General features: G+C 39.0%; 1 protein-coding gene across 3 annotated transcripts in view; it reads right to left on the reverse strand.

Annotated features, from left to right (window-relative positions):
* The window catches only part of LOC127416864 (bcl-2-like protein 13), a 32,092-nt gene extending 20,681 nt beyond the window's left edge, over positions 1 to 11,411 (reverse strand). The window contains exons 1-3 of one of the 3 annotated variants that reach the window (XM_051656448.1): positions 11,259 to 11,411; positions 10,332 to 10,517; positions 709 to 810 (exon numbers count right to left, since the gene is read on the reverse strand). In XM_051656448.1, coding sequence (XP_051512408.1) covers positions 709 to 810; positions 10,332 to 10,458 — 229 coding nt within the window. In that variant the 5' untranslated portion in view covers positions 10,459 to 10,517; positions 11,259 to 11,411. Of the gene's footprint in view, positions 1 to 708; positions 811 to 10,331; positions 10,518 to 10,939; positions 11,044 to 11,206 lie in introns of those variants that run through there. The other 2 variants (XM_051656449.1, XM_051656447.1) reach the window with 2 other exon arrangements.

Here is an 11,411-nt window from a genome sequence, read left to right on the forward strand (position 1 = left end):
ACCAAAATGTAACTGTTTTCACTATAAATCTTGAATCTTTAAAGCTTGATTACACTTTCTCGTGCTTGTACACAAAGTCTTTCTAGCAAGTCAGTCCACTGTCACCCAACTTTGGAATGCACTCGGAAGGCTATTTCCAGTCATGAAAGTGCAGCTCCTATCTACTTGAATGGAGAAAGACCAAAATGTAAAAAACGTTTGGTCAAGATTATGATCAAAGAACATATATCAAATCAGCAATAAAATCTAACAATACTGGTATCATAAATTATGATTCTTTACATCATATTACGAAAAAAAAAAAAAACTCTTTTCCCGGCTTGTATAGCTAATGTGTGTGCGCATTCTAGAGTTGATTGACAGGTGATGTCTATATCTAAAAGGTTATTGGCTCTTTTAACTGTAAGGTGGGACTTCCTTTCTACACTCGTTGACCATTGGGCGCTCAGAGCTCCTTGGTTGAACATTCCAATTTCTTCCATTCATTTAAATAGAAGTGGCCCGTCTCTGCAAAATAGTCTCTGGTGTACAACGCATATTCGGCAGTGGAAAGAAAGTCAAACGAGTTTGAGATGGCATAACAGTGAGAAAATGAGAGAATTATCTTTTTTGGGTAAACTATTCCTTTAACCAATGATCCAGATTTGAGTTTGGTTAATTTTATCATAAAAGAAAACACAGTGCAATAACTAAAAGAATGCATCTTACAGGCTGCAATTTCCTCTTCCAGCTGCTTCATCTCATTCTCAATCTGTCTCTTCAAGCAGCTTTTCCTCTCTCTCTCTGTTTCCTGTGAAGAGTGGCTCTCTCCTGCTCAGAATCATAAAAGACAGACTTTTCAGACAAAAATATGAAAAAGTCAAACTACAGGTCATCTTCGGAAGTATCATTTTTCATATAAAACAATCTTGCTAATTTATGTACAAAATTGTGTCTTATTCTTGAGTAGATTAAGAACAGACACTTACCATCAGTAAAAACAAAGTTTTAAATTAAATTCTTGTGTGATCAGTTGAATAATAATATATAATAAACTGAGCCAGAGACTGGACTGTAAAACGCTGCACAAAATAAATTAAAAAAGGTTTATTATGAGCAGAAAGATTATATTATATAATTGTAAATATAAGATAATATATACATTTGCAAAGCAGGTCTTAAGACAAAAGTGAATTTGCCTAAAATATTGCATTCATTGTTTCTAATATTCAACAGATGCACAAAAATGCATTATCACCCCTACAGACAGCACCCACATTCCTATAATCTCTAACTACTTTTCTCCTCTCTTTCAGCCAATAAGAATGCACACTAGCTTCTCTGGTGCTATAAACAGTTAAATGACTGTTCATTCATACAATGTTGAATTATTCAGCGTCAGTGTAGCCTAGGCTTGCAGGGACGAGCAAGCTTCAGCATTCAGCTCTCTCAACCACAAAGACTCTGGTGACTGACTACACTGAAATAAAAATATGTGCTGGACTTACTTAAAATGTATATGTAACATTTCTGCAACACACTTAAGTAAATTCAACTTATGGTCATTTTATGTCAGCACAACTAGAAAACCTTTGTTCAATATACACAAATGTACAGTGTACACTACCGGTCAAAAGTCCCACATGATTATAGACACACAAAAACAAATATTAAAAAATGTAATGAATAAAATAATCACACACAACATCTACACCTCTCTCTCCACTGTCCCTCCCCGAGAGCCCTCCAAAAATGTCAGATATTTGCCCCACTTTCCCACAAATAAGTCCAAATTACCCAATCCTCTAGATAACCCTTCTTCAAAAGCTGCCACCCTCCCCACCTCTGCACACCACTCCGGAAATGATGGCACTCCATCTGACATCCAACCCCTTAAAATAACTTGTCTGCCAAACATAACATTTGTCAGAACCCAATTTTTTTATAAATTTGTCTCCCAAATGCATGACTGCCCCATCGCCCAAAATACAAAGTCTGGGGCAAAGTAAAACTTGAGCGCCCAAAACGTCACACAAATAACTCTGAACCCTCAACCAAAAAACTTGAATCTTATCACACCCCCAAAAGACATGAGTTGTGTCTCCAACTTCTGAGTGGCATCGCCAGCAGGTGGGTGTGTGTTTAAGACCAAGCCTATATAATCTAGAGGGGGTCCAATAAAATCTATGTAAAATCTTAAATTGCATAAAGCAAACCCTTGCATCTCTAGATGCAGACTTGACATTTTTTAGAATCCTAGTCCACACTCCTTCCTCCAATACCAAATTCAAATCTTTCTCCCATAATCTCTTGATAGAAGTTAAAGCTCCATCCCCCAGACTCTGAATTAGCAGGGAGTAATACACTGATGCCTCATGACCTTTTCCAAGAGCAGTAATCACCTCTCCCAAAGCATCTGCCGCCTTAGGGGTTGTGTGCTTCTCCCAAAAACCGCACAGATCATGTGGCGCAGCTGTAAATACCTATAAAACTGAGATCTGGGAATCCCAAAACGATGACCCAAATTCTCAAAAGATCTCAACACTCCACTCTCATACATGTCGCAGAGTGCAGCAACCCCTCTCACAATCCACTCTGACCAACAGAAAGGGGACTTGTTGATGCATAATTTGGGGTTCAGCCATATGCTTGAGGCAATATTTAAATAAATGTCCTAATTAAATACTCTGACCACTCTTGTCCAAATTACATCCAAATATGAAATAACGGGGTGTGACTTAACTTCTCCGGTTAGTTTGATAGAAAGGCTTTGCAATGGCGAAATAGGGGCAAGGACTCCCTGTTCAACAGAAAACCAGGGAGGGGCTCTTTCAGGTGGAAGCAACCAATGAGCCAAATGCCTGAGACCGAACGCATATAAAACAAAATCTTGGGTAGGCCTAGACCACCTTTGTCAATCGGCCTATGTCATTTGTTGAAATGTAGTCTGGGACGTTTACCATTCCAAATGAAAAACTTACTATGCTATCAAATTGCTTGAAATAAGAGAGGGGGACATCTATAGGGAGTGACTGTAGCAGGTATTTGAATTTTGGAATACAGTTCGTTTTAATAACATTAACCTTCCCAATCATTGATAAATGTAATGAAGCCCACCTGTCCACATCGCTCGAAAACCTTTTTATTAAAAGGTCAAAATGAACTCTAAATCAGACAAATTTGCTGGGAATAAAATACCCAAATATTTAATGCCCTGTTTGGGCCACTGAAAGGCGCCCGGCTGGAAGGCTGTTACTGAACAGTACGCTGTCAGAGCCAACACTTCGGATTTAGACCAACTGACTTTGTATCCTGAGAATTTGGAAAAGGAATTTATAATTCTGTAGAGGCAAGGCATAGATCTAGTAGGGTCAGAGACAAATAATAAAATATCATCTGTGTAAAGCAGACGCTTATGCGCCACAACTCCCGCCATCACCCCTGGAAAATCATGCTCCTTTCTTATCGCGGCTGCTAATGGTGCCAGGACAAGACAATAAGGGGGAAAGAGGGCAAATCTGCCAAGTGCCCCTATTCAGAGTAAAATAATCTGAAATTAATCCATTTGTCTGTACCGCTGCTACAGGGTGTCTATAAAGTAACTTAATCCAACCAATGAATGTACTCCCGAACCCATACATTTCTAAAATCTTAAAGATAACCCCATTCTACCATATCAAATGCCTTTTCAAAATCAAGTGAGATGGCAGCGACTGATCATTCGCTACTGACCACATGATATTGATGAAACGCCTACTGTTATCAGAAGAGCTATGGCCCCGAATAAACCCCACCTGATCTATATGTATAAGAAATGTCATAACTTTACTTAATCTGTTTGCCAAAATTTTTACATCTAGCTGGATCAGGGAAATTGGACGGTAAGTTTTACACTCACTTGGATCTTTGTCCTTTTTAAGAATCAGACTGATCCGGGCTTGTGTCATGGTTGCTGGAAGCTTTCCATTCTTTAATGATTCCATATAAACTTCTAACAAATGTGGAGCCAATTCTGTAGCATAAGATCTAAAAAATTCAGCGGCAAAACCATCTGGCCCCGGAGCCTTGCCAGTAGGTAAGGCCTTAATTACCTCGTCAAGCTCCTCCAAGGTTATCTCAGAAGATCATTTTTTTGCTCAGTCGTCAATTTAGGGAGTTCTAATGGTTCCACAAATTTTCTAATATCTTCATCAGTAGATGAAGACGTGGAACTATAAAGATCAAGATAGAACTCTTTAAAAGGCATTATTAATATCAATGGCCGAGGTAAAAATTTCACCACCAGCAGATTTCACTGAGGAAATAGCAGAAAAAGACTCTCTCTGCTTTATATATCTAGCCAAAAGCTTCCCTGCTTTGTCCCCTGACTCAAAGTACTTTCCGCAACAAAATAGTATTATATCTGTATTTCATTCGGGTCAATTCTCTGAGGACATCAGACGACATTCGGCCCTTCAGCTCTACCTCTGCATTTTTAATATTCCCTTCCAACTCCACGAGTTCTTGTGTTTTGGGTTTTTTTGGTAAATGAGGCATACTGTATGATCCGACCCCTAAGAACCGCCTTAAGTGCCTCCCAAGCCATGTCCACAGAAGATACTGAGGACCAGTTGGTCTACATATAAACATTGATTTCAGTCTTTAACATTAGTTGGAAATCAGGATTTTGCAAAAGGGATACATTATAGCGCCAACTATATGATTTCTTTTTCTCCGTATGTGGCAACATCTCTAAACTCACTAGGGCGTGATCTGAGACTAAAATGTTTCCAATTGAACAATCCACAACAGATGAAATGAGGGACTTAGATACAAAAAAAAAAATATCTATTCTAGATTAAATCTTATGGACTGATGAAAATGTATAGTCCCTACCAGATGGGTGCAAAGTCACCAAATATCTGCAAGACCAAGATTTTTACACATCCTGTGAAGTGTCAATGTCGTTCTAGGGGGCTTACACACTTTTGCTTCACTATGATCAAGGACTGAGTCCATCAAAAGATTAAAGTCTCCTCCCAATATTATATCATGAGGGGTGCCAGCGGCTTGCAACATCCCTACAAGATCAATAAAAAAGCCTTGATCATCAACGTTAGGCACGTAAATATTAGCTAAAACCAACCTTTGCCCTTGAATTTCTGCTAAAACAATAATGATTCTCCCTAATTTATCTTTAATCTGTTTGAGAGATTTGAATTGTAGATGCTTACTTATCAATGTAATAACTCCCCTGCTCTTACTTGAGCCAGCGCTAAAGAAAACATGCCCACCCCATATCCTCCCAATTTTTTCAGCATCCTGTGAGGAAAGATGTGTTTCTTGGAGAAACACTATAACATTTCTTATGCTTAAAAAAAATTACCTTCCTTCTTTTTATGGGGTCCCCCAACACATTCACATTCCACGTGGAGAAAGATAACCCACTCACATTAACATTTGACATTTTCATATAATAGAAAAAATAGTGTGTCAAAAACAAGATTATACAGACCATATTCCAACATTAGTGCAACAATCAAACCTTGAATATCCCCCCGAACCAAACAAATGGAAAAAAGAAAAACATGCACATTAATCCCTCTAAACTCAAAAGGTTCATGTATGCCTACGAGAGCCCCCACGACAACTTTGCCATCGGATTGCTCAAGTCCGGTGTTTCTGCACAAATTCTGAGGCAAAATTACATAACAGAAAATACTTTGTAAAACAAACCCCAGCCAATTGGCAGAATAAACGCAAAGAACGTTTAGATTCATTCACAGAATTGTCTCGAAGGTGTGTTCCTCCACAAAACAAATTCCAGCCGATATAAAGCAGTTCATTTTCCTCGGACAGACAAACAAGTGTTCAGTGAGCCAGCTGTTTATGAGTGCAGCAGATGACGTTATCATTTTAATGTCCCGCAAAAATACTCCACAAAACATACTCCAGCCAACAGGAGGCATAAGCACAAAGAACGAACAGATTCATCCACAACTGTCCCAAAGCAGTGTTATTCCACAAAACAAACTCCAGCCACTAGGCGGAACCAGCACAAAAAGAAACAAAATAGGTGTCCCGGTTCCTCGGATGGTCAAGAGTGTATTATTCACTTGGAGGTCGCATAAAAAAAATACACCATGACTTAGTCAGTCAACTTTATAAAAGACATCCTTTGTGTAGGCATGTAGATATTTTGTGGCCATCCTTAGTATCCATTCTCAATCTGCCAAGGAACTTCAGTGTAAAAGCGATCTTCCGTCCAAGCAAAAGTTTCTTAAAGGAGTGTTATTCCACAAAACAAACTCCAGCCACTAGGTGGAACCAACACAAACAGAAACAAAAATGGCGCCCAGCTTCCTCAGACAGCCAGAGCAAGTACAGAAAGTTAATCCACTCTAAAGCTACATGAGAAACACCAAATGGCTTACTCACCCATTGTTTCTACGAAGGACAGTGCTTGCTTGGGACACGTAAATACTTTGGGGCCATCCTTAGGATCTATTCTCAGTTTGGCCGGAAACACCAGTGCAAAAGCGATCTTCCGTTGATGCAAGTTCCTTACATTCCTTGAATCAATCGTGTTTCTCTCGTCGAATTCGCAAAGTCCGGGAACAAGAAAATATTGTGATTATTCCAAGAAAGCTTTCCTTTGCTCCTCGCCTTGTGCAACACAAGATCTTTATCGGATGATCTCAGAAATTTGGCCAGAATTGATTGGGGCCTGTCCCCCTCAGCAGATCTGCGAGCCAGGACCCTGCGAGCTCACTCGATTTCCAGCTTATGGCCTGTTATATCGAGCAGACTCGGGAAGAGTTTGTCTAGGAATTTCACCATATCTCTGCCTTCTTCAAGCTCAGGAATTCCAACAATCCGTACATTATTTCATTGGCTCCTATTTTCCAAATCTTCCAGTTTTTCCAAAATGCCCTCCACGTTTATTTTGGTCGCTAGTGGATTAGCGGACAATTCCCTTTCCGATGACGCCAGACAATCGATCCGATTCTCAACATCTGCCACTCTTGTAACCAACTCAGAGAATTTTATTTCCATCGCCGTAATCGATCGACATATTACAACGAGATCTTCAAAGTCAGCAACAACCTTCGTCAGCATCACCGACATGTTGGACAGCTGACGCTGGATTTCTCCCGCCGCGCTGTTCAAATCGAGTCCCTGGTCCACAGGCCCATCAGAGGTTTCAGCTTGAGCACGTAAGTGTCTTTTAATGTCTCCAGAGCCCGAGGATTTTGACTTCTTTGCTATGTTTACCTCAAAGAATATATGTAGCTTGGTATATCAAATCTCACCGGATTATAACATGAAAATAATTTTAAAAACTAGCAAAGTCCGCAGAGCTCGCCGTTTACACGTCTGCTCCTCGCATGGCATCATATGTCCTATCCTTATGAATTCTTAATAAAAACGAAATACATGCCAACATAAGTCCGTTTTGACCAAACAAACATGCTCACTCCCCACAACCTCCGTTTTGTACTTGATTGTTTGAGCTAGTAATACTTAAAATCTTAATTTTATGGATTTGTAAGCTATAGAAGTTCATGAAACTCATGATTATGCATTTACTTTGTCACGCTCTGTTCACCTTAAAATTTATATTTCATTAATGAAAATTAAGTAAAGCAAAAAATGCTATAAATATGTACATTTCTGAGTAAAAGCGATTTATATTTATATGTTATGGTTGTTTTTTCCAGTGTAAAAAAAGCAGAAATGCAAAAATGACTGTGAAGTGGACAATAAAAGGATTTACGAATGTTACAAAAGTTGATGGGTGCTCAGATTGACTTTTCCCAGGCTGGGTTTGAGAGGGCTGTGCTTCACTCGGATCCAGTGGCATGTGAAAAACTCAATGCTGATTGCACATGACAGTCTGTAAGAATGCAGTGCGGATCAAGCGGAAAGAGGGATCAGAAGCTCACTCTCGACTTTTAAAGCTGACTGAATCCAAACCAGAGCAGAGGAAACACAGGACATTCTTCCAAAATCTCTTCCAGGCAGCTTCAGCCCATGCCATCCTTTGTGTCATCAACCAGAATAAATGCCGTTGACATGTGTGCTTTGCTTCCTCTTCTGAAGTTTTCCACAAGAACTAAATTCACAATCAATGATCATGTGGAAAATTAAGTCCAAAGCAACAATTCAATAACTCCACTAAACTCCTGCTTGGGACTCAAAACATGCCGAAGAAGAGAGAACATAGAATGGGTCAATACATCTCTGTGTCACCCATCAAAAGACAAAATGATACAGTTTTTGATTATACCAACAGGATCTGTAACCTTACAGGGATTGCCACAAAAGTATAGACAACACTCACATTCTGAAGCAAATACCTTCAGGCATTTTTCATTCAAATTACACTAGTTACAGCAAGGTGTGTTCAGTACACTAACTGCTGGAGTAAACCTAATGGACCTTGTTCAAGGGCAAAATGGAGGTTTCTGGAGCAGGAATGTGACCTCAGTGTCTGTGGACCTAGACCTACCCTATTTGGGAATGAAACTGCAATGACAGTGTTAGCACCCCAGATCCTTTGCACAGTAGCTCTAAAGGGAAGTAGCCTTTACGGAGTATAAGGCTGCACAACTAATCGAAAATATAACCGAGATTACAATTACAGCTGCCACAGTCATGAAGTGACAATTATAGCAGTCCATGTACTGTAGGTCAAATCATGTTGCATCAAAATGTTCCATTTAATTTTTCTATTTAACATAAGCTTTTGCAGCAACTAAGCATTGTAACCAATTACAGACAAGTTTGTTGCTCACTTCTGTGTATAATTTATTCAAAATCTGAACAACAGCTTTGTTTTTTATGCTTCTAAAGCCCTATTCGGATAGGACTAGTTTTCTAAACAACATTTGAGTTACAATTATTATCAAACGTCTGTGATTTCATGTACTGATTCAGACGGTACTAAGATCTCCGTGTTTATAACGGAGGGTGGGAGTGTCTGTTTTCTAGATGTGGAAGGTTGGATGTGGATACAGAAGGTTGAACACATCAATTAAGGTGTTAAAATTAATGCATCTTTTAAATGGTATCTGTTTAAATTTAAAATTTCTCTTTTTTTAAATTCAAACAACTAATTATTAAATTTGTATGTATTAATTATGCATTATAAATTACTTATATTAAAAGCCTATTAAAAAAAACTTCAAGTTTATAGAAGTGGCACCTTATAATAAACCCACTAAAATAAACAAGACTAATCAGTGAATTATATAATTATAACATTATGTTACTGATCGGAGAAATTAAGATGAGTATCTTGCCTGATGCTGATTTTACAGTGGCCATCTGAGTAATTTTGCGATTTGGCTCTCCTTGTTGAATTTATTTTCTTATTTTTTCATCGGATGGCAAAAAAAAAAAAAAATCTTCATTCATATTGAAAGGCGCGCTGCAGGCAGAAGATTGGCGCGCACAAGTACGATCTTAACGTTAGTTCATGCAGGTCAAAATACATGAGGAGATGCATTGTGAAAATTCAATATCAGCAATCACAGACATTCGCATTCGGACGAGATTAGATTTCTCAGAGGACCCTCGAGTTAGCTGAAAAAGAGTACGTAATTTGCTCTGTAATTTTTACAGAGGTTGTGAGGGAAAAACACAGACTTGTCTGAATCTAACAGGATTAAAATCACAAAGTACGTCTGTGAAACACAAATTGCCCTGACCTCCTCAGGGAAAACTAGTCCTGTCCGAATAGGCCTTAAGAGGGCCAATGTGAAACCATTTAAGCAACTAGTCTTGAATTACTGATAAAATAAAATCATTCAGGAACACAGTTCTCAGCTTGTGTAGCCAACAAAGAATACAGCATGCAGTTGATCCATCTAAAATAAGGATTTAAATTTAAATTCTATTATTAAAATGAATAGCAATTACATTATCAAAGGAAATGATCAACAATCATGATTTTTGTCATAATCATACAGCTAAAATTGTAGAGTGATAACTCATTTTCGTAAACCCCATTAGAAAGTATTAGTTCACAGCTACATGCAGCCACTGAAGTGGAACTAAACCCAAATTTCCAACCAAGTCTCAATTGAGCATTTATGTTTACACTTTTTCTTATACTTTTCTAGTCACATGACTTCATTCCTCCAGTCATGTCTCAGCCCTATTACTTCTGGAGCACCTATTTTTCATGCATGTACATAAAAAATGAGGTCCTTTCCTCATTACACCCTATTATATACAAAAGTTTCCTGCTTTCTTACATATGTAATGCATTGCAAACTTATCACTGCAAGTGTTTTGCCATCAAGCTTTGCTATTTGTGTGGCACAACAATTGTATGCATTGATTTGTGCATGCGTATTCTTTCTTACCCTCTGTGACAGTGGCCTCTGAGGGTCTTGATCTTGGAGGGAGCAGGCTGAGGTAGCTGAGGATGACATACTTGGTCTCATAGTGAAATCCTTCAGGCACTGTGGTGGAGGAGCCAGAGGCAGCCATTGAAGAGAGATGTCAGGCTCACAGGAACATGCACGACCAAATTAGAGTTTTCACAAGTCCTGTAACAAACAAACACACACGTTTTATGTATAAGGAATTTATAATTACTAGGCTAATAGTACAATTCTCCTGGCAGTTCTGCTAACTTCTGGAATCATTTACACACACACAAACACACACACAAAAAAGAGTCAACTTTTATTCTATGTGAACATAAACAGTGAAGCTGGGTCTTGTACTATGACGTAAGAAGAGTGAAAATCTTAAGAGTTACCAGTCTTAAAATAAGAAATAAAAATGTAACAATGTCACTTTAGATAATTTCAAAACCCACTATGTGAATTTTCCCCATGCATGCAACGCAACACTGACACTTTCAAGACAATTCAAAGGCTGCACATTTTTACAGTTCTTGTAACTGTACTAACGCACATTTCTGCAAAACGAGTGCAGAACACATGCGAAATATTCTAAGACTGACTTGAAACATTTGTATTGAAGAAATCCCGCAGAAAGTCCAACGAATATATTAAAACATTGTGTACAATGAAAGGCACACAGACACCCGCTCTTCCCGCTCACCCACTGAAACTCTCTGCGTGCTCGCCACACCTACTCTGGATCGGTCGCGTGCCTGGGCAATGAGCTAGCCAGCTAGTTCACACTTAACCTCTTAGGGTCGATTATAATACGACCTACTATCCATTTAACGTAAACACGCTACGACTTTAACATTAATGTGCCGTACCTTTGAGCCCTTGACAGTTTTGTTGGCTGAGTTGGGTGACAAAAGTGCTCACCCGATTTTTCTGGCAGTTGAGTTGTAACTGCTTTGCTTGTGGGTTGGCTAACAGTTTAGCCTTGCGCGTGCGTGCCTTGGTGTCCATGTTGCGCGTGTGCGGGTGGATGAAGACGCGCTCGCTGGGTCGTATCTAGAAGGGAACCCTCTGGTC

The sequence above is a fragment of the Myxocyprinus asiaticus genome, chromosome 26, assembly GCF_019703515.2.
Source record: "Myxocyprinus asiaticus isolate MX2 ecotype Aquarium Trade chromosome 26, UBuf_Myxa_2, whole genome shotgun sequence".
Classification (NCBI taxonomy): Eukaryota; Metazoa; Chordata; class Actinopteri; order Cypriniformes; family Catostomidae; genus Myxocyprinus; species Myxocyprinus asiaticus.